Source organism: Pristiophorus japonicus, chromosome 5, assembly GCF_044704955.1.
Source record: "Pristiophorus japonicus isolate sPriJap1 chromosome 5, sPriJap1.hap1, whole genome shotgun sequence".
NCBI lineage: Eukaryota > Metazoa > Chordata > Chondrichthyes > Pristiophoridae > Pristiophorus > Pristiophorus japonicus.
In genome coordinates, this window is record NC_091981.1 from 285,491,047 (window position 1) to 285,516,226 (window position 25,180).

At 46.2% G+C, this 25,180-nt stretch overlaps 1 protein-coding gene across 1 annotated transcript in view; it reads left to right on the top strand.

The window, feature by feature from the left end:
- The window catches only part of LOC139264023 (pituitary adenylate cyclase-activating polypeptide type I receptor-like), a 157,638-nt gene extending 135,585 nt beyond the window's left edge, over window positions 1-22,053 (top strand). Inside the window, exons 11-13 of the mRNA XM_070880126.1 lie at window positions 4,504-4,633; window positions 10,419-10,460; window positions 19,985-22,053. Coding sequence (XP_070736227.1) covers window positions 4,504-4,633; window positions 10,419-10,460; window positions 19,985-20,170 — 358 coding nt within the window. The 3' untranslated portion in view covers window positions 20,171-22,053. The remainder of the gene's footprint in view (window positions 1-4,503; window positions 4,634-10,418; window positions 10,461-19,984) is intronic.
- The last annotated feature ends 3,127 nt before the right edge of the window (window positions 22,054-25,180 follow it).

The window sequence follows — 25,180 nt, forward strand, 5'->3', positions numbered from 1 at the left end:
CGTTTATGTTCAGTGTAGTGCATTACTACTTGATAAGGTGCTTTATAAAAACAAGTTTGGCCTGTTTCAATATAATCGTCAGATAATTTTCAATGGGTCTGAGACTGCTTAGAATAACGTGAGATCGGCAAACCTGAGTTATACCGTCTGCTGTGTGTTGCTCTCTAGGCTGCTTCAGCATGCAGACTGCAGTTAAATGTCACTGTTAACAGCAAGTCAATGGCCAGTTTAACTCCGAGAGAATCCAGTGCATTGCTTTGGATCCTTTTAAACATCTCTTCACATCACTTTAAGTTTGCAATTAACTCAAAGCTTGAAGTTGCGTTTGGCTACTTCACCAAGATGGACTCACACTGCATGCCTAAGTTCCTTAAATTCAACTGAGTTGACCTCACAGCTGGAGTCTAACCAGGTTATTAAATTCCATGGGGCATAATGGTTGAGCCCAGTCCGTTCAAAATCAAGCAGTGAACGTTGTGACAGAGCTCAGGGATGGTAATACTGGCTGAGATTGTCCCCGCCCCTAGCCCAGGATAAGTTAAGCCACTAGCTGTGCTCCCCTTTCCCTTCACCTTTGGCAGCTGTCAGACCCGCGATCTCTGGCAGCTCGAAGGATAAGGGCAGCAGGTGCATGTGAGCTCCGCCACCTCCACGTTCCCCTCCAAGTACTAAAGTTGCCTGATCAGCCATGATCAGATTCAATGGCGGTGCAGGCTCGACAGGCCGAATGGCCTGCTCCTGCACCTATTTTCTATGTTTCTATATGTTTCTAAGTCACACACCATCCTGACTTGGAAATATGGCGCCATTCCTTCACCGTCGCGGGATCAAAATCCTGGAACTCCCCTCTCCCACACACCCCCCCACCCCCCCCCGCCCCCCCAACCCTATCAGCACTGTGGGAGTACCTTCCCCACACGGATTGCAGCAGTTCAAGAAGGCGGCTCACCACCACCTTCTCAAAGGCAATTAGGGAGGAAGAATAAATTCTGGCCTTGCCAGCGACGGCCACATCCTGTGAATGAATAAAATAAAAGATGCAACCCAGGGCCCTCCGAGTGACAAAGAACAAAGACCAGAAATAGAACGGGAGATGCTCGATATGGACACAATAGAGAAACGTTACTGCTCGGGATTTGGACACTATCTCAGAACTGGAAGAAAGGACTACAGGCAACTCCCGTTAGCTTGGCTTAGCTAAAGGAAAGAGGGGAGAGCAGCAGGCAAAGATTAGCGGTCAATTACGCTAAATATCAATACTGCCCATAAGATTGGAGAAGATTTGTTCAAAAAAAACTGGAAAGAGCCAAGTTTGCTGACGACACAAAGATGGGAGGAAAAGTAATGTGTGAGGAGGAAATAAAAAATCTGCAAAAGGACATAGACAGGCTAAGTGAGTGGGCAAAAATTTTGCAGATAGAGTATAATGTTGGAAAGTGTGAGGTCATGCACTTTGGCAGAAAAAAAATCAAAGAGCAAGTTATTATTTAAATGAAGAAAGATTGCAAAGTGTCGCAGTACAGCGGGACCTGTGCATGAAATACAAAAGGATAGTATGCAGGTACAGCAAGTGATCAGGAAGGTCTTTATTGCAAAGGGGATGGAGTATAAAAGCAGGGAAGTCTTGCTACAGTTATACAGGGTGTTGGTGAGGCCACACCTGGAATACTGCATGCAATTTTGGTTTCTATATTTATGAAAGGATATACTTGCTTTGGAGGCAGTTCAGAAAAGGTTCACTAGGTTGATTCTGGGGATGAGGGGGTTGACTTATGAGGAAAGGTTGGGCCTCTACTTATTGGAATTCAGAAGAATGAGAGATGACCTTATCGAAACGTATAAGATTATGAGGGGGCTTGACAAGGTGTATGCAGAGAGGATGTTTCCACTGATGGGGGTGATTAGGACTAGAGGGCATGATCTTAGAATAAGGGGCCGCCCATTTAAAACAGAGATGAGGAGAAATTTCTTCTCTCAGAAGGTTGAAAATCTGTGGAATTCGCTGCCCCAGAGAGCTGTTGAAGCTGGGGCATTGAATAAATTTAAGATAGAAATAGACAGTTTCTTAAACGATAAGGGGATAAGAGGTTATGGGGAGCAGGCGGGGAAGTGGAGCTGAGTCCATGATCAGATCAGCCATGATCGTATTGAATGGCGGAGCAGACTCGAGGGGCCATATGGCCTACTCCTGCTCCTATTTCTTATGTTCTTATGTTCTTATGCTTCATGAGATACATAGAAGTTACAAGATGAAAACAAGCCATTTGGCCCAACCAGTCTGTGTCAGCATTTACCATCCACACGAGCAAATAGTTCTGATCACATTTACCCTTCATATCCCTTCATCTCCTTTTCCTTTATCCATCTGTCCAGTCTAATCTTCAATGTATCCATAGTTGTTGCCTCAACCGCTAACCCTTGAAGTGAATCCCACAGCCTCATAATTCTCTGTGAAGACTTTTCTCCTGCCCTCTGTTTCGAATCTCTTACATTTAATCTTGTGTCTCTGACCCCCCTCGTTCTTGACCCCTCAACTACTGGAAGCAGTCTGTTTGTATGTACAAAAGCAAAATACTGCGGATGCTGGAATCTGAAATAAAAACAGAAAATGCTGGAAACACTCAGCGGGTCAGGCAGCATCTGTGGAGAGAGAAACATAGTTAACGTTTCGGGGCGATGGCCCTGCATCAGAACTGGAAAAAGTTCGAGATGTAAGATGAAAACAGGTTTTTAAGCAAGTGTAGGGGCAGGGAAAGGGGGGGAGGGGAGGAAAGAACAAAAGGGAAGATCTGTGATTGGGTGGAAGGCAGGAGAGATTAGAGAGACAAAAGGGATGATGGTGCAAGGTGAAAAGAAATGTTAATGGGGCAAGTTAAGAAACAAAAGATGAATCTAGATAGGGTGTAAATGGCAGAAACATCACCAGCTGCCTTGGGTAAGAGAAAGAAACAGAAAAAAATAGGGACATAGGTTATGCTGTGAAATTGTTGAACTCGATGTTGAGTCCAGAAGGCTGTAAAGTGCCTAAACAGAATTTGAGGTGCTGTTCCTCGAGCTTGCGTTGAGCTTCATTGGAACAGTGTAGGAGTCCGAGGATGGAGAGGTCAGAATGAGAATACAGCGGAGAATTAAAGTGACAGGTGACATGAAGCTCAGGACTTAAGGACTGAACGGAGGTGTTCCGCAAAGCGGTCACCCAGTCTATGCTTGGTCTCCCCAATGTAGAGGAGACCACATCGTGAGCAGTGAATACAGTATACTAAATTGAAAGAAGTCTCTATCTCCCCTGTCCCATCCTTTCATAATTTTAAGCACTTCTACCATATCACTCTGTAATCTGTCATCATCATAGGCAGTTCCTCGAAATCGAAGACTTGCTTCCTCTCTAAAAGTGAGTTCTCAGGCGACTGTACAGTCCAATACGGGAATTACAGTCTCTGTCGCAGGTGGAACAGACAGTGGTTGAAGGGAAGGGAGGGTGGGACAGGTTTGCTGCACGCTCCTTCCGCTGCCTGCGCTTGTTTTCTCCATGCTTTCGGCGACGAGACTCGAGGTGCTCAGCGCTCTCCCGGACGCTCTTCCTCCACTTAGGGTGGTCTTTGGTCAGGGACTCCCAGGTGTTGGTGGGGATGTTGCATCTAATCAAGAATGCTTTGAAGGTGTCCTTGTAACGTTTCCTCTGCCCACCTCGAGCTCGCTTGCTGTGTAAGAGTTCCGAGTAGAGCGCTTGCTTTGGGAGTCTTATGAACAGTGTGGCCCGCCCAACGGAGCTGGTCGAGTGGGGTCAGTGCTTCAATGCTGGGGATGTTGGCCTGATCGAGAACACTGTTGGTGCGTCTGTCCTCCCAGGGGATTTGGAGGATCTTGCGGAGACATCGTTGGTGGTATTTCTCCAGCAATTTGAGGGGTCTACTGTATATGGTCCATCTGTGTTGTTTTAATGAAAACATTTTTCCCCAAATCTTTCCTCATAGTATTTCCTCAGACCAGGCAGAATCCTAGTCAATCTGTGTTGTACCCTTTCTAAAGCATCAGTATCCTTCCTATAATGTGGAGCCCAACACTGCACACAGTATTCTAACTGAGGTTCTATTAAGGTTTAACAAGAGACTCATCACTACCTCTTGGCTTTTATATTCTGTGCCTCTTGTAACAAAACTGAGAATTCCATTAGCTCTTTTTACAGCTTTATCAACTTGCAGTGGGGCCTTTAATGTCCAAAAATACCCTTTGTGACAAGACTGATACACGGCGATAATAATCCTTCTGGTCACTGTGCACAGCATCATCATAAGCCCGTTTGTGAAGATTTTGTTGTTCGGTAGTTTCCAGCGTCATTTCCAATGAGAGATATTGAACTGATTAAACACATTCCTAGTGGCCCTCCACACAAGCCTGACCACTGTTTCACTGTTCCACTGTTTGCCTTTCCCAGGGACAAAGACAGCACTTGAAATTCGATTTTCTTTTTGTCTTAAAAACAATCACTATTTTATTTTCCAGGAGACTGATGAAATCGACTCTGCTGCTCATCCCACTCTTCGGCATCCATTATATTGTGTGCGCATTTTTCCCTGATAACACAGCGTTCGATGTGAGAATGCACATTGAGCTAGGGATAGGATCGTTTCAGGTACAGTCTCCAGCACTTACATTGTACATGCTTAGCATCATCATCATCATAGGCAGTCCTTCAGAATCGAGGAAGACTTGCTTCCACTCTAAAAATGAGTCCTTAGGTGACTGAACAGTCCAATATGAGAACCACAGTCCCTGTCACAGGTATGGGATGGGTGGGACAGGTTTGCTGTACGCTCTTTCCGCTGTTTGTGCTTGATTTCTGCATGCTCTCAGCGACGAGACTCGAGGTGCTCAGTGCCCTCCTGGATGCACTTCCTTCACTAAGGGCGGTCTTTGGCCAGGGACTCCCAGGTGTCGATGGGGATGTTGCACTTTATCAGAGAGGCTTTGAGGGTGTCCTTAAAATGTTTCCGCTGCCCACCTTTGGCTCGTTTGCCATGAAGGAGTTCCAAGTAGAGCGCTTGCTTTGGGAGTCTCATGTCTGGCATGCGGACAATGTGGCCTGCCCAACGGAGCTGATCGAGTGTGGCCAACGCTGCAATGCTGGTGATGTTGGCCTGGTCGAGGACGCTAACATTGGTGCGTCTGTCATCCCAGGGGATTTGTCGGATCTTGCAGAGACATCGTTGGTGGTATTTCTCCAGCGACTTGAAGTGTCTACTGTACATGGTCCATGTCTCGACTCCATCCCACTGCATGTTACCCGCCACCACCTCAGTAAAACTCCAGCACTGCACGAGGTAGAAAAAAACCATAAGGCAGCTTAAGAACAACAAGGCTACGGGAGCGGATGGAATCCCCGCTGAGGCACTGAAGTATGGCGGAAAGGCATTGTTGGCGCGAATACATGATCTCATCTCTCTCATCTGGAGGGAGGAGAGCATGCCAGGAGATCTCAGAGATGCAGTGACATGCTTAGCACAGACAGACAGCCGCTGATATCGGGCAAATGGCGCTGACCATTCGCCAACACTATAGGTGTCAATTACAAAGGTGCCACTTATGGCAAATGGAATTCAATCCGCAAAAGTGTGAGGTAATGCATTTGGGGAAGGGCAACAAGGCAAGGGAGTACACAATAAATGGTGGGACACTGAGAGGTGTGGATGAACAGAGGGACCTTGGAGTGTATGTCCATAGATCCTTAAAGGTAGCAGGACAGGTCGATAAGGTAGTTAAAAAGGCATACGGAATGCTTTCCTTTATTAGCTTAGGCATAGGATACAAAAGCAGGGAAGTTATGCAACATGGCTGTTTTATCAAGTCTCATCGCCAAGAGCATGCAGGAATCAAGCGCTGACAGCGGAAAGAGCATGCGGCAAACCAGTCCCACCCTCCCTTTCTTCAATGACTATCTGTCCCACCTGTGACAGGGACTATGGTTCTCATATTGGACTGTTCAGTCACCTAAGGACTCATTTTTAGAGTGGAAGCAAGTCTTCCTCGATTCCGAGGGATTGCCTTTGATGATGATTTATTGACTGGAAGGATGTATGCAGTGGGGTTCCGCAGGGCTCAGTGCTGGGTCCCTTGCTTTTTGTGGTATCTTTTAATGACTTGGACTTGAATGTTGGGGGTATGATTAAGAAGTTTGCAGATGACACTAAAATCGGCTGTGTGGTTGATAATGAAGAAGAAAGCTGCGAACTGCAGGAAGATATCAATATACTGGTCAGGTGGGCAGAACAGTGGCAAATGGAATTCAATCTGGATAAGTGTGAGGTAATGCATTTGGGGAGGTCTAACAAGGAAAGGGAATACACATTAAATGGTAGGGCACTGAGAAGTGTAGAGGAACAAAGGGACCTTGGAGTGCAGGTCTACAGATCCCTGAAGGTAGCAGGCCAGGTAGATAAGGTGGTTAAGAAGGCATATGGAATATTTGCCTTTATTAGTCGAGGCATGGAATACAAGAGCAAGGAGGTTATGCTTGAACTGTATAGAACACTGCTTAGGTCACCGCTGGAGTACTGTGTGTAGTTCTGGTCACCATATTACAGGAAAGATGTGATTGCACTGGAAAGGGTGCAGAGGAGATTTACAAGAATGTTGCCAGGACTGGAGAATTTTGGCTATGAGAAAAGATTGAAGATGCTGGGTCTGTTTTCTTTAGAACAGAGGAGGCTGAGGGGAGATTTACTGAGGTGTATAAAATTATGAGGGGCCTGGATAGAGTGGATAGGAAGGACCTGTTTCCCTTAGCAGAGGGGTCAATAACCAGGGGGCATGAATTTAAAGTAGTTGGTAGAAGGATTAGAGGGGAGATGAGGAAGAATTTCTTCTCCCAGAGGGTGGTGGGGGTCTGGAACTCACTGCCTGAAAGGGTGGTAGAGGCAGAAACACCACATTTAAAAGCTACTTGGATGTGCACTTAAAGTGCCGTAACCTACAGGGCTACGGACCAAGAGCTGGAAAGTGGGATTAGGCTGGGTAAACTCTTACTCGACTGGCATGGACGCGATGATTCGAATGGCCTCCATCAGTATCATAATTTTCCATGATTCTATGATTCTATGATAACGTATTAAGTGCAGTTCAATAAATATTTACTCTGCACTTACCATTTAAAAGGCTTTGCTGATTTCAGGCAAAGTCTGGCCTTCAAGTAGTTTCAGTCAGCTGTTCACAACTCATCACAGTGCGGTTACCATGGTGCTAAGATTCTGGATTCAACGGCTAACGATTAGGAAAGGTGGTCGCTCAGTGAGACCTCCTGTTATTTTACAATATGTTGTCTGTGTATAGCGTGTAAATCGCGCGAGCACCAAACTGCCCACTATAAGGGGTGGGAACTGTATGTGCTGACAGACACTCAGGAGGTAACTTGAACCCCTCCAAAATGGGTGGGTTTGGGTCGGGTGGGAAGTTAAAATGTTTAAAACTCTGAAAGAGGGACCTAGCCATCCTCGAGCCCACCCACAGGGCTCGTTTTAATGGAGGCGACGACCGACCATTCCGCTCCCAAGATGCAAGTCGGTCATTAAGGAGGAAGCATGCCTGCATTTTAACAGTGTTTCTATTTGTAACCACTGGTCACCTGGGAACCCGGCAGGTAAAAGGAGACGAAAAGGGCCGCTCCATTGGGTTTACAGCATTGCTTGTGGGCCAGGAGGAGCAGGAATGTTTCATCCAGACCCAACACGCTAACCTGTAAACCCCAACTCCCCATCACCTCCACCATCTCCCCCCTCCCCCCACCTCCTCCACCATCGCCCCCCAACTCCCCCCCTCACCCTCCACCATCTCCCCCCAATTCCGCACCCCCAGAATCTACAAATCCCCCTGGTCTCTGACCCCCCCTCCCTCCCACCCCTCCTGCAATCATCGACCCTCATGATCTCCGACTCTCCCTCCAATCTCTCCCTTATGCCCCTCATCAGTGCCTCCGATCTCCGACTCTGCTTCCGATCGCTCCGCCAACCCCTTTCTGTGCCTCCGATCTCTCCCCGACTCCCCCCCACCTCTGCTTCCGATCTCCCCTCCGAACCCCCACACTGCCTCCGATCTCTCCCCGACCCCTCCGTCTCGGTCTCCGATCTCTCCCCAACACCCCCACCTCTGCCTCCCCGATGCTCCTCCCCCCGAACAACCAAACCACCCCCGCAATCTGTGCCCCGAATGGCACCAAACCTATTTGCAACTGAGCTCTATTCCCTTCTCCATCGCTCCCCGGCCACCAAGGAACTGAGCCTCTCAACTGAGCCGGGCGGGGAACCTGTTGAAAAAAAACACAGATGCCTTGGAGTTAAAACTCCGGTGAAATCAAAAATGCATCTGTGCTTTGTGCCTCAACTTATTTTTACATTTCTTTATTAATTCACGGGATGTGGGCGTCTCTGGCAAGGCCCGCATTTATTGCCCATTCCTATAGGAAACCATTCCCGATTGGTTTCCGATTTCAGAGGGCAATTTAAAAAAGGAGGCAGACAAAAAGCAGGAAACTATAGACCAGTTAGCCTAACATCTGTGGTTGGGAAAATGCTGGAGCCCATTATTAAAGAAGCAGTAGCAGGACATTTGGAAAAGCAAAATTCAGTCAGGCAGAGTCAGCATGGATTTATGGATTTGTCATGTTTGACAAATTTGCTGGAGTTCTTTGAGGATGTAACGAACAGGGTGGATAAAGGGGAACCAGTAGATGTGGTGTATTTGGACTTCCAGAAGGCATTTCACAAGGTGCCACATAAAAGGTTACTGCACAAGATAAAAGTTCACGGGTTTGGGGGCAATATATTAGCATGGATAGAGGATTGGCTAACTAAGAGAGAACAGAGAGTCGGGATAAATGGTTCATTTTCTGGTTGGCAACTAGTAACTAGTGGGGTGCTGCAGGGATCAGTGCTGGGACCCCAACTATTTACAATCTATATTAACGACTTGGAAGAAGGGACTGAGCGTAACGTAGCCAAGTTTGCTGACGATACAAAGATGGAAGGAAAAGCAATGTGTGAGGAGGTAACAAAAAATCTGCAAAAGGACATAGACAGGCTAAGTGAGTGGGCAAAAATTTTGCAGATGGAGTATAATGTTGGAAAGTGTGAGGTCATGCACTTTGGCAGAAAAAATCAAGAGCAAGTTATTATTTAAATGGAGAACGATTACAAAGTGCCACAATACAGTGGGACCTGGGGGTACTTGTGCATGAAACACAAAAGGATAGTATGCAGGTACAGCAAGTGATCAGGAAGGCCAATGGTATCTTGGCCTTTATTGCAGTATAAAAGCAGAGAAGTCTTACTACAGCTATATAAGGTATTGGTGAGGCCACATCTGGAATACTGCGTGCAGTTTTGGTTTCCATATTTCCGAAAGGATGTACTTGCTTTGGAGGCAGTTCAGAGAAGGTTCACTTGGTTGATTTCGGGGATGAGGGAGTTGACTTATGAGGAAAGGTTGAGCAGGTTGGGCCTCTACTCATTGGAATTCAGAAGAATGAGAGGTGATCTTATCGAAACATATAAGATTATGAGGGGGCTTGACAGGGTGGATGCAGAGAGGATGTTTCCACTGATGGGGGAGACTAGAATTAGAGGGCACGATCTTAGAATAAGGGGCTGCCCATTTAAAACAGAGATGAGGAGAAATTTCTTCTCTCAGAGGTTTGTAAATCTATGGAATTCACTGCCTCAAAGAGCTGTGGAAGCTGGGGCATTGAATAAATTTAAGACAGAAATAGACAGTTTCTTAAATGATAAGGGGATAAAGGGGTTATGGGGAGCGGGCGGGGAAGTGGAGCTGAGTCCATGGTTAGATCAGCCATGATCTTATTGAATGGCGGAGTATGCTCGAGGGGCCGTACGGCCTACTCCTGTTCCTATTTCTCACATTACTGGGGGTCCGGAGTCATATATAGGCCAGACCGGGTAAGGACAGCAGATTTCTTTCCCTAACGAACATTAGTGAACCAGATGGGTTTTTACAACAATCAGGTAGTTTTAAGGTCACCATTAGTAACACTAGCCTTTTATTCCAGATTAATTTATTAACTGAATTGAAATTCTCTAGCCACCATGGTGGGATTTGAACTTATGTCACCAGATCATTAGTGCAGGCCTGTGGATTTGTAGCTCAGTAATATAACCCACTATGCTACCGTTCCCAACAGTATCCACGGGGTAGCGAGTTCCAAACTCTAGCCACTCTCTGGGTAAAGAACGTCCTTTGACCCAAATGATCTTCTCCCTCGAGAACACCAACCCGATTGTTTTCCCATTACCACAGCTAGGTATTTCTTAAAGGAGCCCAGGGTCTCTTCCAACAGACACAGTTGTTATTGAAGTACTGAATACAATTGTAAGGCTCTGATTTAACTGATTCTGCTCCTTTTTTTAAAACAGGGCTTTGCTGTCGCTCTACTATACTGTTTCCTGAATGGAGAGGTAAGCACATATTTGCTGGTGGAGGTGTGTGGGGAAGGCGTTACTGTGGGAGAGCACATCACCGATCGCCAGGAGTAGGCTGGCTTGCCGTTTTCCTGAGACTCCCTCATGATTCTCCGGCTGCGAGCCATACCAGTTCGAATGTGGGGCAGAAAGTTCAGGAGAGAGTATTAGAACAGAAGTATATCCTTTACATAAACCCCCCGAATCCCTCGATTATATTCCAGTCTGTAACCCACACCCGGGTATCTGTTATTCTATAAATGACCCCGAACCCCTTGATTAGATTCCAGCCTGTAACTCATTCCTGGGTATCCATTATTCTATATATAAACCCCTGAACCTATCGATTAGATTCCAGCCTGTAACTCCCTCCCGGGTATCCATTATTCTATAAATGACACCCCCGAACCCCTCGAGTAGATTCCAGACTATAACTCGCTCCAGGATAGCCATTATTCTATATATAAACCCCCCAAACCCCTCGATTAGATTCCAGTCTGTAACTCACTCCCAGTTTTCTGTAAACCCCCGAATCAATCGATTAGATTCCAGTCTATAACTCACTCCCGGGTATCCATTATTCTATATATAAACCCCCGAATCCCTCGATTAGATTCCAGCCTGTAACTCATTCCTGGGTATCCATTATTCTATATATAAACCCCCGAACCCCTCGAGTAGATTCCAGACTGTAACTCGCTCCCGGATATCCATTATTCTATATATAAACCCCTGAACCTATCGATTAGATTCCAGCCTGTAACCAATTCCAAGGCATCCATTAATCCATGTATAAACCCCTTCAATGTCACCATTAAATTCCAGTCTGCAATTCACTCCAAGGCCGGGATATTATTGGGGAGGGTGTGGGGGAGCCTGGTACAGGATGAAGAACCTGGCAAGGCCAATCTTAATGGCAGGGCCTGATTTAACTCATTCTGGCAGAGTCCCACCTGCCAGATTGACTGCCCGGCTGACGGGTGGGAGAGGTCATTTAGCGGCAGGAGACTGCAGAGTGGGATTGGTGGGAACGGTTACCGACAGTCAGTGGGAGGCTGGGGAGGGGGGGGGGGCAGCCACAGGAAAGGGGGGGGTGGGGTGGGTGGAGGTCAGATGATGCCATGAATAAGAGTGGGTGGGGAGAAGGAAGAATCTGGGCCATGGTCGGGAAGAGGTAAGGTTTGGGGGCTGGCGAAGGCTGAAGTTTTCCTATTGAGACCTGAGGGGGGAACACTTTTGCGCCTCCTGGCCTATAATGAGCTTAAATGCGGTCAAAGTTCTAAAACATATCTGGGCCTCATCTGGCCTGTCGTCTCCTCCCGCCCTGTTGTGGTTGCCGGGCAGCAGACAGCGCGGGACTCCCCCTGTGTTGAGGTTAAAAGTAATTTGCCGCACCGATGACATCATTAGGACCGCGACTTTTGCATGTTGAGTAGGCCCCGCGGGAGCCTCATCTCGGACCTGAAGCAATGCCGTAGATATTATGGGAGCCAGGAATGGGGTCGGCATGGGATCGGGTTGCTCGATTCTGAAATTCTAACTTGCTCGACCCCCTCCTGCCCCCCCCCCCCGCCCCCTAACCCTCTCCGGCCCGTCGAGGGTTGGGGGAAAGGGGCGGGGTGGTCGTGTGAGTTAAAATATCAAAATCGAGTAACCCCCGACCCCATCCCGGGGGTGCGGGGAGTTAAAACTGAGACCCCTGTCCATCATTAAATGAAGTGATTTCTTCAATAAATTCAAAGAAAAATACCAATTTCATTGATTGACAAGCAATTTTGGATAGTCAGGAGTAGGTTACAAGCTGACATCTCTAATCAAGGAGTATATATGGTTTATGTACAGAATACTGGATATCCAGAAGTTGCAAGATAGAATTTATTTGAGGGGTTAAGATGGTTTAAATCTGGAATAACGTATACTTTGAAGTTGCTTAATGCTGGAACCTCATCAAGAGGTTCACATGGTTTATAGAAAGATTATAACAGAGGCCCAGGTGTGAGTTACAAACTGGAATCCAGGCAAGATTCATGGGATTCAATGAATACCTCAAATAATTGGAAATTAAGGATCAAATTAAGGGGTTCATAAGTATGTATATGAGTAATGTTTGGGAAGTTTATAAATAAGAGTAGTGTTCAGAGGTTTATAGATAGGAATGGTTTTCAGAGGTTTATCTATAGTGGTGTTCAAAGGTTTATATATGTGTCTATTTCTCTCTCTGTATGTCTCCCTTTCTGTCTGTATGTCTTTCTGTCTCTCTCGGTAGGTTCCTCTTTCTCTCAGTTTCTGTCTGTATGTCACTCTTTTGCTGTATGTCTAGCATTATATCTGTATGTCTCTCTTTCTCTTTGTATGTCTATCTTTCATTTTCTCAATGTATCAGCTGTGGCTCAGTGGGTAGTGCTCTTGCCTTTGAGTCAGAAGGTTGAGGGTTCAAGCCTTATTCCAGAGACTTGAACACAAAAATCTAGGTTCACACTCCTGTGCAGTACTGAGGGAGTGCTACACTGTCAGAGGTGCTATCTTTCAGATAGGATATTAAACTGAGGCCCTGTCTGCCTTCACAGGTGGGTGTAAAATATCTCATGGCAGTATTGGACTAGACAAACATAGTGAGAGAGGAAAGTATTAAGGGGCTTAGCAACTTTGAAAGTGGATAAATCCCTCGGCTGGGATGGAAATAGCAGAGGCTCTGATCATCATTTTCCAATGCTTTCTGATTACAGGTGTGGTGCCAGAGCACTGGAGGACTGCTAATGTGGTACCTTTGTTTAAAAAGAGAGAAAGGGATAGACCAAGTAATTACAGGCCAGTCAGCCTAACCTCGGTGTTGGGGAAATTATTGTAAAAAATCCTGAGGGACAGGATAAATCTTCATTTGGAAAGAAACGGATTAATTAGGGACAGTCAGCATGGATTTGTTAAGGTAAGGTCATGTCTGAATAACTTGATTGAATTTTTCGAGGAGGTAACCAGGAGGGTCGATGAGGGCAGTGTGTATGATGTAGTGTATATGGATTTTAGCAAAGCTTTTGATAAGATCCCACATGGCAGACTGGTCACAAAAGTAAAAGCCCATGGGATCCAGGGCAAAGTGGCAAGCTGGATCCAAAATTGGCTCAGAAGCAGGAAGCAAAGTGTAATGGTTGATGGATGTTTTTGTGACTGGAAGGCTGTTTCTAGTGGGGTTCTGCAGGGCTCAGTTCTGGGTCCCTTGCTTTTTGGGGTATATATCAATTACTTGAACTTGAATGTTGGAAGTATGATTAAGAAGTTTGCAGATGACACTTATATAGGCTGTGTGGTTGATAATGAAGAAGAAAGCTACGGACTGCAGGAAGATATCAATGAACTCGTCAGGTGGGCAGAATAGTGGCAAATGGAATTCAATCTAGAGAAGTGTGAGGTAATACATTTAGGGAGATCTAACAAGGCAAGGGAATACACATTAAATGGTAGGGCACTGAGAATTGTACAGGAACAAAGGGACCTTGGAGTGCAGGTCCACAGATTCCTGAAGGTGGCAGGCCAGGTAGATAAGGTGGTTAAGAAGGCATATGGAACACTTGCCTTTATTAGTCGAGGTATGGAATACAAGAGCAGGGAGGGTTATGCTTGAACTGTATGAAACACTGGTTAGGCCACAGCTAGAGTACTGCGTGCAGTTCTGGTCACCACATTACAGGAACGATGTGATTGCATTGGAAAGGGTGCGGAGGAGATTTACAAGCATGTTGCCTGAACTGGAGAATTTTGGCTGTGAGGAAAAATTACAGATGCTGGGTCTGTTTTCTTTGGAACAGAGCAAGCTGAGGGGAGACCTGATTGAGGTGTATAAAATTATGAGGGGCCTGGATAGAGTGGATAGGAAGGGCCTGTTTCCTTTGGCAGAGGGGTCAACAACCAGGGGACATAGATTTCAAGTAATTGAGGGGAGTTATAGAGGAGATATGAGGGGAAGTGTCTTCACCCAGAGGGTGGTGGGGGTCTGGAACTCACTGCCTGATAGAGGCAGAAACCCTCACCACATTTAAAAGCTACTTGGATGTGCATTTAAAGTGCTGTAACCCACAGGGTTATGGACCAAGAGCTGGAAAATGGGATTAGGCTGGATAGCTCTTGTTCGGCCGGCGCGGACACGATGGGCCAAAATGGCCTCCTTCCGTGCTGTAAATTTCCATGATTCTATTTCGAAGAAGAGCAGGGGAATTCTCCCCGGTGTCCTGGTCAATATTGATCCCTCAATCAACATAACACAAACAGATTATCTGGTCATTATCACACTGCTGTTTGCTGGAGCTTGCTGTGTGCAAAATTGGCTGCCGTGTTTCCCACATTACAACAGTGACTACACTCAAAAAAGTACTTCATTGGCGTTAAATGCTTTGGGAATAACCGGTGGTTGTACAAGGTGCTATATAAGTGGAAGTCTTTGGGCTAGACTTTCCTCTTCATTCCTGGTGGTTTTCTCGGCGGGACTGCTCCTTTTCGGCGGAAAACCACACGGCGAAAGTTTCTACTACATTTATTAAAGAGTTCCGACGACGTTTTCAAAACACCGCTTGCACTGCCGAGAACACCAGCACGGTCTAAGTTTGGGCTCAGCGGTGACCCGTAGGCAGGATCGAAAAAAAGGCCGACGGAAATCTGCCGGAGCTGGGTGGTCGGTAAATAGCCCTGCAAAGAAAGGGAAGTTAAAGGGTTTTTTTAAAATTCTTTCACGACGATTAAGTTAAACAGGGTCTTGAGACTGTTTTCTAAATATTTATTTTTTGCTGAAAAAATATTTTTTGAGTTTTTCTGCCCCTCCCTAGGCTCCAATGCAGCCTCGGTCTAAATTTGAGTACTTACCGCCCATTCTGGTTAAGCAGCGTCCATTTTGCCAAGGATCGCGTTTAACCGCCGAGAATCTACGTGTAAGATCCATTTTCTCGCCGGGCGATATTTTTTCCCTTTTTTATGGAATTTTTCACCAGCGTTATTTGAGGAATCTTAACGGTCCTTTTGGGCGGCAATCCGGCAGTGGAGGAAAGTCTAGCCCTTTCTTTTTATGTCTCTTTCTGTACATGTCACTCTTGCCCTCTGTTTGTCTATCTTTCTCTGTAGATCACTTTCTATGTATGTCTCTGTCCCTCTATGTCTCTCTTTCTATCTCTTTCTCTCTGTATGTCTTTCTCTCTCTCTCTGTATCTCATTCTTCCCTCAAGAGCCTGACTTGTGGCTTTGTTCCTCTGGCAGCCAAAAAAATGGCCTTGTCTCTCCCTGGGAGCAAGGGGTCCCTGGCCTGTATGTCATTTTGATGCATTAGCATCTGTGCCCCATGACAGGCTTCAACTCAGTGTGCTTCTTCCCTTAAATAAAAGTAAAATAAGGTGGTTCATATTAAGATCTTAAGAAAGTGTGGAATAAGGAAAGGCCATTTTGGCTGCTCAAGGTAATGCTTTGACATAGACACATAAAATCCACCCTCTCATTGACTCAGCTCATTTACTCGCAGGTAAGTTGGGTCTCCTAATTAGACAGCTCTACCAAGGAGCCGGCACAGACACAGTGGACTGAATGGCCCTCTTCTGTGCTGCATCATTCAATGATTCTATACTAAGGGAGTTTGTATTGTGAGTGTGTTTGTGTATGTATATGTTGTTTGTGTGTATGTGTGTATGTGTGTGTTGTGTGTATGTGTGTATTGTATGTGTGTGTTGTACGTGCGTGTTGTATGCGTGTGTTGTATGTGTGTGTGTATTGTATGTGTGTGTATTGTATGTGTGTGTATTGTATGTGTTGTACATGTGTGTTGTATGCATGTTGTATGTGTGTGTGTATTGCATGTGTATATACTGTACGTGTGTGTATTGTATGTGTGTTGTACGCATGTGTGTGTTGTATGTATGTGTAGTACGTGTGTGTGTGTGTATTGTATGTGTGTGTGTGTGTATTGTATGTGTGTGTTGTACGTGTGTGTGTGTGTATTCTATGTGTGTGCTGTACGTGTGTGTGTGCATGTGTATTGTATGTGTGTGTTGTACGTGTGTGTGTGTATTGTATGTGTGTGTTGTACGTGTGTGTGTGTGTGTGTTGTATGTGTGTGTTGTACGTGTGTGTGTATTGTATGTGTATGTATTGTATTGTTGTGTATTGTATGTGTGTGTTGTACGTGTGTGTGTGTATTGTATGTGTGTGGTGTACGTGTGTGTGTGTGTATTGTATGTGTGTGTTGTACGTGTGTGTGTGTATTGTATGTGTGTGTTGTACGAGTGTGTGTGTGTGTGTGTTGTACGTGTGTGTGTGTGTTGTGTGTGTGTATTGTATGTGTGTGTTGTACGTGTGTGTGTGTGTTCGGGCTATAAAAGAGCTGGAGTGGCGGGCCCCTGGAACATCGTGGCCCCCCAGCCCCCCCCAACCTGCGAGAGAACAGCTCCATAGGCCGGGCTATAAAAGAGCTGGAGCGGCCTCCAGCCCACACTGCTCCAAGTGTGCGACGATTTTGAGATGGGCGACTGGGTGACGTCATCAAAACCCTGGTCGCCGTTTTGGAGCGTGGGCAGGATCGTCGGCGGGACCCAAGTACAGAGGAGTGGGAAGGTCGGGGCGGATGAGCGGCAAGTGTTTGCGGCGAGATGCGATGAATGTTTATGGCGGAGGAGCGGCGAGAGATCGTGGCGGAGGTGCGGCGAATGAGGGTACGGGGCCCAGAAGAGGCGAGGGCCCAGGGGCAGCACGGGCCAGCCCACACTGCGATATGTGTGCGCACTAGGTCCGTGCAGCAGAGCTGGTCTCCAGTCGTCTTGGTTAACCCTTGCCACTGGACCAAGACCTAGCTCTGTCAAGCCCGTGTGGTGGCTGGTGTGCAACGGCCAACACACGTTAAAAAAAATTCACGCACAGGCATCTTCCACCGCCTCAATTGGAGTTCAGGATTGGAACATCGGGTACTTCATCGAAACACTTGTGAACTCGTAGAAGCAAGTCATCCTCGTTCGAGGGACCGCCTATGATGACTAAGGTCTCCTCTCAGACTCTTCTTCTCAAGCCTGAAGCATCTAACTTGCCACAGTCTTTCCTCCCAGTTCAACCCTCTGTCGCCAGGGTTCGGCCTCATAAAACTGATGTTATCTTCCATATCTCCTGAGCACACAATGTAACTGTGGTTTCATTGTGTTTGATTGTCACTGTTTATATATCTCTGATGATTAACTTTTACTGGATGTTTTGCATAAAAGGTGTTTGTATTGCTAATACTTTCTGCGTCATTGTTAAACACATCATGGAAGGCAAGGATTCTTTTAACGCTCAATATAATGTGTATGGCAGAAATCAGCACAATATATAATATTTTGATGCTGCCTGTTTCTTGACCAGTTTAATTTTTGATGCAATTACTTTTCAGAGAAATGTTCCTAATCTAGTTGTAGTTCCTTAATCAAGCACTGAAATTAATATTACAAAATTGAATGAAAATAATAATTGAAAGTGACTGGGTGGTTAGTGGGTTTAGGCATTCCATTTTTAGCTTCGCCATTTGGGCTCTAATCAAACTCAGGAGGATAGGATAAAGGGTTCCTCTTTTTGATTGGGTCCTTCAGTTATTGCTCTTCGAAGTAGTCTCCCTAAACCACCTCAAATCTCTGCGTCTTCTTTACGAACCCTCTTAAAATCACGTCTCTTTGACCACTTCTCCGGATGCCTCCTCAACTTTAACATTCTCATCCTTGTGTTCAGATTCCAACGTGGCCTTGCCCCTCCCTATCTCTGTAACCTCCTCCAGCCCTACAACCCTTCCTATCTCTGGAACCTCCTCCAGTCCTACAAACCTCCCTATCTCTGTAACCTCCTCCAGCCCGACAACTCTCCCTATCTCTGTAACCTCCTCCAGCCCTACAACCTCCCTATCTCTGTAACCTCCTCCAGCCCTACAACCCTTCCTATCTCTGTAACCTCCTCCAGCCCTACAACCCTTCCTATCTCTGGAACCTCCTCCAGTCCTACAAACCTCCCTATCTCTGTAACCTCCTCCAGCCCTACAACCCTCCCTATCTATGTAACCTCCTCCAGCCCGACAACTCTCCCTATCTCTGTAACCTCCTCCAGCCCTACAACCCTCCCTATCTCTGTAACCTCCTCCAGCCCTATAACCCTCCCTATCTCAGTAACCTCCTCCAGCCCTACAACCCTCCCTATCTCTGTAACCTCCTCCAGCCCGACAACTCTCCCTATCTCTGTAACCTCCTCCAGCCCTACAACCTCCCTATCTCTGTAACCTCCTCCAGCCCGACAACTCTCCCTATCTCTGTAACCTCCTCCAGCCCTACAACCTTCCCTATCTCTGTAACCTCCTCCAGCCCGACAACTCTCCCTATCTCTGTAACCTCCTCCAGCCCGACAACACTCCCTATCTCTGTAACCTCCTCCAGCCCTACAACCCTCCCTATCTCTGTAACCTCCTCCAGCCCTACAACACTCCCTATCTCTGTAACCTCCTCCAGCCCTACAACCCTCCCTATCTCTGTAACCTCCTCCAGCCCTACAACTCTCCCTATCTCTGTAACCTCCTCCAGCCCTACAACCCTCCCTATCTCTGTAACCTCCTCCAGCCCTGCAACCCTGAGATCTCTGTAACCTCCTCCAGCCCTACAACCCTCCCTATCTCTGGAACCTCCTCCAGCCATACAACCCTCCTTATCTCTGTAACCTCCTCCAGCCCTACAACCCTCCCTATCTCTATAACCTCCTCCAGCCCCACAAACCGCCAATTCTGACGTATTGAACATCCCCGATTATAATCGCTGCACCATTGGTGGCCGTGCCTTCAGCTGCCGAGGCCCTAAGCTCTGGCATTCCCTCCCTAAACCTCCCCACCTCTCTACTTCTCTCCTGCTTTCTGCATTCCTTAAAACCTAAGTCTTTAATCACCTGTCCTAATATCTCTTTATGTGGCTCTTTGTAAGATTTTGTTTGATAATGCTCCTGTGAAGCGTCTTGGGACGTTTTATTACATTAAAGGTGCTATATAAATGCAAGTTGTTGTTGACCACCTTGTCCACCTTGTAAAGGGTTCTGAGTTGCTCTCCTTGCTTATGTGCTTATTGAATCCAAGCTCTACTTTCCACAGAAGAGAAGGTCAAGGGGAGATTTGATAGAGGTGTTCAAAATCCTGAAGGTTTTTGATAGAGTAAATGAAGAGAAACTGTTTCCAGTGACAGGAGGGTCGGTAACTACAGGGCACAGATTTAAGGGAATTGGCAAAAGAACAGAGGGGAAGAGGAGGAGAATTATTTTTACACAGTGAGTTGTCATCAGGAACGCAGTGCCTGAAAGGGTGATGGAAGCAGATTTAACAGTAACTTTCAAAAAGGATAAATACTCGAAGGGGAGGAAGTTGCTTGGCTATGGGGGAAAAGTTGGGGGTGAAGTGCAGAGCTCTTGTCTCACAGTGGGCTGAATGGCCTCCTTCTGTGCTGTAATATTCTATAGGCGTGCATTTTATGAATGAAAAGTTCCAACCAGGTTTCTTCTGTCGCAAGGTCCTGGCAGAGCTGAGCAGGCGTGTGAGATGGTGGCGCTCGAAGAGATACCTGCATTTCAGTAGGAGGCCTGACCGGACCCTATCCACAGAGAGCAGCGCCAACACCTATGTCACCCAAATGTTCGAGAAATTTAGTCCAAAACGGAAGTCGTTGGACCAACAAAGCAGTTTGCAACCTGCGTAAAAAGGGCCATTGTGCATTGTAGTTATTGAGTTATTTATAAATAATGACGGTGATATTATCAGCTGTGCATGTTACATTTATTTATGTGGGGTTGCTTCAGTTTCTGTTTCATGTTCCTGATTTTAACAAGGCTGCTGCCAATCATCAAAGCTGTGGCAAGGGGAGAGGTCACTCTTCCACTCTCATGATGCAGAAGAGGTGTGTGCAAGGAATTGACAAAACGCAAGAATTTCTAAGATTTTATATATATATATATCTATCTTCAATAGTTGTTTCCCCATCAAATGTCTCCCATTGACTCAGTTTAGCACTCTTGCCTCTGAGTCAGAAGGTTGAGGATTCGAACCCCACTCCAGAAACTCGAGCACATAAATCTAGGCTGACACTCCCAGTGCAGTGCTGAGGGAGTGCTGCACTGTTGGAGGTGTCGTCTTTCGGATGTGACGTTAAACCGAGGCCTCGTCTGCCCTCTTGGGTGAACGTAAAAGATCCCACGGCACTATTCCGAAGAAAAGTAAGTGGCATTGTGACGTCCTGAGGTCGTGAAAGGCGCTATAGAAATGCAAGTTCTTTCTTTCTGACTTGTTGGCCTTCAGTTCTAAGCCCACCTCACCCTCATGGCCAGTCCTCGGGTGTAAGCCGAGACTGAGTGTCGGCAAGCTATTGAACCACCATCGCAGGTGTCACAATTGAACCAGGCCATCTCTGCGCAGCTGATGTCCATGTAACGCACACGTTCTCCACCAGAAGTCACGCAGCTCTCACCAGGAGCAAGAATCGTGGTTCATGGGGTGTTGAGACTCAGGGGAGTCATTTTAAACTAACTCACCGGGCGGGAAACCCATGGGATCGGGCGGAACGTCGGTTTTGCTACCCGCCCAATATTACTGTCTGTTGACGTTAATGGGGCGATAATTCGGGTGGGCTATAAAACCAGCATCACATCACCAGTTTCCCGATGGGCGGGTTAGGTTACAATTGCCCCCCAAATATTCCACCCCAACTCTTCTCCTAGCTGACATCCAACTCAGCACACATCGGGGAAACAATTTTAAAAATTAAATTGGGAAACCTCGATGAAGGAATAAGACCTGTAATTAATTAAATTAGAAAGAAGATGAGCTAAATGAAGAAGTAATAATTCGGTGGAGCTCAGATCATAAATCTAGGCTGACATTCCAGTGGCAGTACTGAGGGAGCACTGCACTGACGGAAGTGCTGTCTTTCAGATGAGACATTAAACCGTCTGCCTCTATAGGGTGGATGTAAAAGACCCCGTGGCACTTTTTTGAAGAAGAGCTGGGGGAATTCACACTGGTGTCCCGGCCAATATTTATCCCTCAATCAATAGGTAAAGCAGATAATCTGGTCATTTATCTGACTGCTGTTTGTGGGAGCTTGCTGTGCGTCAATTGTCTGCCACTACATTGCAGCAGTGACTACATTATAATAGTACTTCATTGGCTGTGAAGTGCGTTGGGGCATCCTGCGGTGATGAAATGCAAGCTACTACTTTTTTTACTCTGCAGGGCTGGTTGCAGATGTAGGCCGACATCCCATCATCCCTTGCTGCAACATTCTGGAGTGTTAACATCCAGGGTTAGTTGGTTAGTACTGCGACCCTTGACTAAACCTTAGTGGCTAACACTGTTAACAGAGGCTGTTTCTTGGAATTGTGACAATAAACCCATTCCTACAGTGAAAATAGCGTCATTTTGTAACCAAGCAAATATTGAATTGTTGCATCCTATTTGTTTAATGCTCTTGCATACGCGGTTGAGTTATGCTGTGACCGATTGCTGTAAATACTTTTGTTGATTCATGATTCTATTATGTGCAAAGACTAATCTGTGAGCAGCAACACGCTAAATAAACACGCTTGTGACACGCTTATTTTCAGTCTAGATTAATGACTTGGATGAAGGAACCGAGTGTAATGTAACCAAATTTGCTGATGATACAAAGATGGCTGGGAAAGCAAGTTGTGAGGAGGATGCAAAGAATCTGCAAAGGGATATAGACAGGTTAAATGAGTGGGAAAAAAATTGGCAGATGGAGTATAATGTGGGGAAATGTGAGGTTATCCACTTCGTTGGAAAACATTTTAAAAAGTAAATTATTATTTAACTGGGGAGAGATTACAAAATGCTGCAATAGAGGGGGATCTGGGGGTCCTTGTACATGAAACTCAAAAAGTTAGTATGCAGATACAGCAAGTAATCAGGAAGGCAAATGGAATGTTGGCCTTTATTGCAAGGGGGATGGAGTATAAAAGTAGGAAAGTCCTAATACAACTGTACAGGGTGTTGGTGAGGCCACACCGAGAGTATTGCGTACAGTTTTGGTCTCCTTATTTAAGGAGGGATATACTTTAATTGGAGTCAGTTCAGAGAAGGTTCACAAGGTTGATTCCTGAGATGAAGGGGTTGTCTTATGAAGAAAGGTTGAGCAGGTTGGGTTTGTACTCTTTGGAGTTTAGAAGAATGAGAGGTGATCTTATTGAAATGTATAAGATTCTGAGGGAGCTTGACAGGGTAGATGCAGAGAGGATGTTTCCCCTCATGGGGGAAATCTAGAACTAGGAGGCGTCAGAATAAGGCGTCAGCCATTTAAAACTGAGATGAGGAGAAATTTCTTCTCGCAGAGGGTTGTAAATCTGTGGAATTCTCTGCCCCAGAGAGCTGGCTCATTGAATATATTTAAGGTGGAGATAGACAGATTTTTGAGCGATAAGGGAGTGGACAGGGAAGTGGAGCTGAGTCCATGATCAGATCAGCCATGATCTTATTGAATGGGGGAGCAAGCTCGAGGGGCCAAATGGCCGACTCCTGCTCCTATTTCTTACGTTCTTATGTTCAGCTCCAGAAATAGATTGGATTTCTCCTAGTTTTTGGAATTCATATAGCCATCCCAGCACAAGGCGGGTGAGCCATGAATTATTCTGTAACAAAAGTACATCAGTGAGGGTTGCCAGCGAGGGTTGGATGTATTCCTGAAGGTTGCAAATTTTGATTTCCCGCCTCGCTTTGCCCCACCCCCAGGCTCCTGCCATTGGTCGACCCAAGACATCCATCCTCACGGCACATACACCTTCCCACGCCAAGTGTGAAGTGAATAGACACTTTGTGACTCAGTTGGACGATTGTTGACTGCCAAGCAGCTTTCCCGCCCCCCCTCTCCCCCCCGACTGCTATTTTTTTTTAATAATAACTAATAAACAAAAGTGCTCAAAGAAAATGAAATAAAACACAATTCTTTTAATGCTCCTGGGATTATTTGCTCCGAGGATGCTCACAGCAGTGGAGACAACCCTAATCCCACCTTGACTCAGTCAGAAGGTTGTGAGATCTTTCCCATCGAGACTTTGAGTCCGTAAACTTTGCCGCACTGCAGTACTGAGCAACTATCATGTTGCAGGGTGTCCTTCAGAGATACTGTCGGACGGTTCAAAATAGGAACATGTCACTAGTGGAGGAATGCAAGGCGTCCTCCCAGCTCCCTGGTCAATGGTCACCTCTCACCCATTCCCAGTAAAAACAAATTAACGAGTTCAGTTTATTTCTCGTTATGGGATCTGGCTGGGTGCAAAATGCCTACATAACAACATGGAATTAACTGAAAAGACTATTTGGCCCAACTGGCCTATCCGGTGTTTAGCTTCCTCCCTACTTCATTTCACCTGATCAGCATATCCTTCTATTCCTTTCTCCCTCGTGTACTTAACTAGCTTCCCCTTAAAAAGATCTGGGCGGACTGGTTGGGCTGGGTGCTATTTACCTGTCCGCCATTGTTCATTGTTCATAGGTTTATGCCTGCTGACCGAGGGCCGTGTGGTTCTTTGTCGGCCGGTAAGGACGCGATGGGCCGAAATGGCCTCCTTCTGCGCTGTAAATTTCTATGTTTCTATCTATGTTACTCGCCTCGATTACTCCCTGTGGTAACGAGTTTCACATTCTGCCCAGTCGCCGGGTAAAGATGTTTCCCCCCTGAACTAAAGGTTACTGCAGAAGATAAAGGTACGCGGAGTCAGAGGAAATGTATTAGCATGGATCGAGAATTGGCTAGCTAACAGAAAGCAGAGAGTCGGAATAAATGGGTCCTTTTCGGATTGGAAATCGGTGGTTAGTGCTGTGCCACAGGGATCGGTGCTGGGACCACAACTGTTTTCAATATACATAGATGACCTGGAAGAGGGGACAGAGTGCAGTGTAACAACATTTGCAGATGACACAAAGATTAGTAGGAAAGCGGGTTGTGTAGAGGACACAGAGAGGCTGCAAAGAGATTTAGATAGGTTAAGCGAATGGGCTAAGGTTTGGCAGATGGAATACAATGTTGGAAAATGTGAGGTCATCCACCTTGGGGAAAAAACAGTAAAAGGGAATATTATTTGAATGGGGATAAATTACAACATGCTGCGGTGCAGAGGGACCTGGGGGTCCTTGTGCATGAATCCCAAAAAGTTAGTTTGCAGGTGCAGCAGGTAATCAGGAAGGCGAATGCAATGTTGGCCTTCATTGCGAGAGGGATGGAGTACAAAAGCAGGGAGGTCCTGCTGCAACTATATAGGGTATTGGTGAGGCCGCACTTGGAGTACTGCGTGCAGTTTTGGTCACCTTTCTTAAGGAAGGATATACTAGTTTCGGAGGGTGTACAGAGACGATTCACTAGGCTGATTCCGGAGATGAGGGGGTTACCTTATGATGATAGATTGAGTAGACTGGGTCTTTACTCATTGGAGTTCAGAAGGATGAGGGGTGATCTTATAGAAACATTTAAAATAATGAAAGGGATAGACAAGATAGAGGCAAAGAGGTTGTTTCCACTGGTCGGGGAGGCTAGAACTAGGGGGCACAGCCTCAAAATACGGGGGAGCCAATTTAAAACCCAGTTGAGAAGGAATTTCTTCTCCCAGAGGGTTGTGAATCTGTGGAATTCTCTGCCCAAGAAAGCAGTTGAGGCTAGCTCATTGAATGTATTCAAATCAAAGATAGATTTTTAACCAATAAG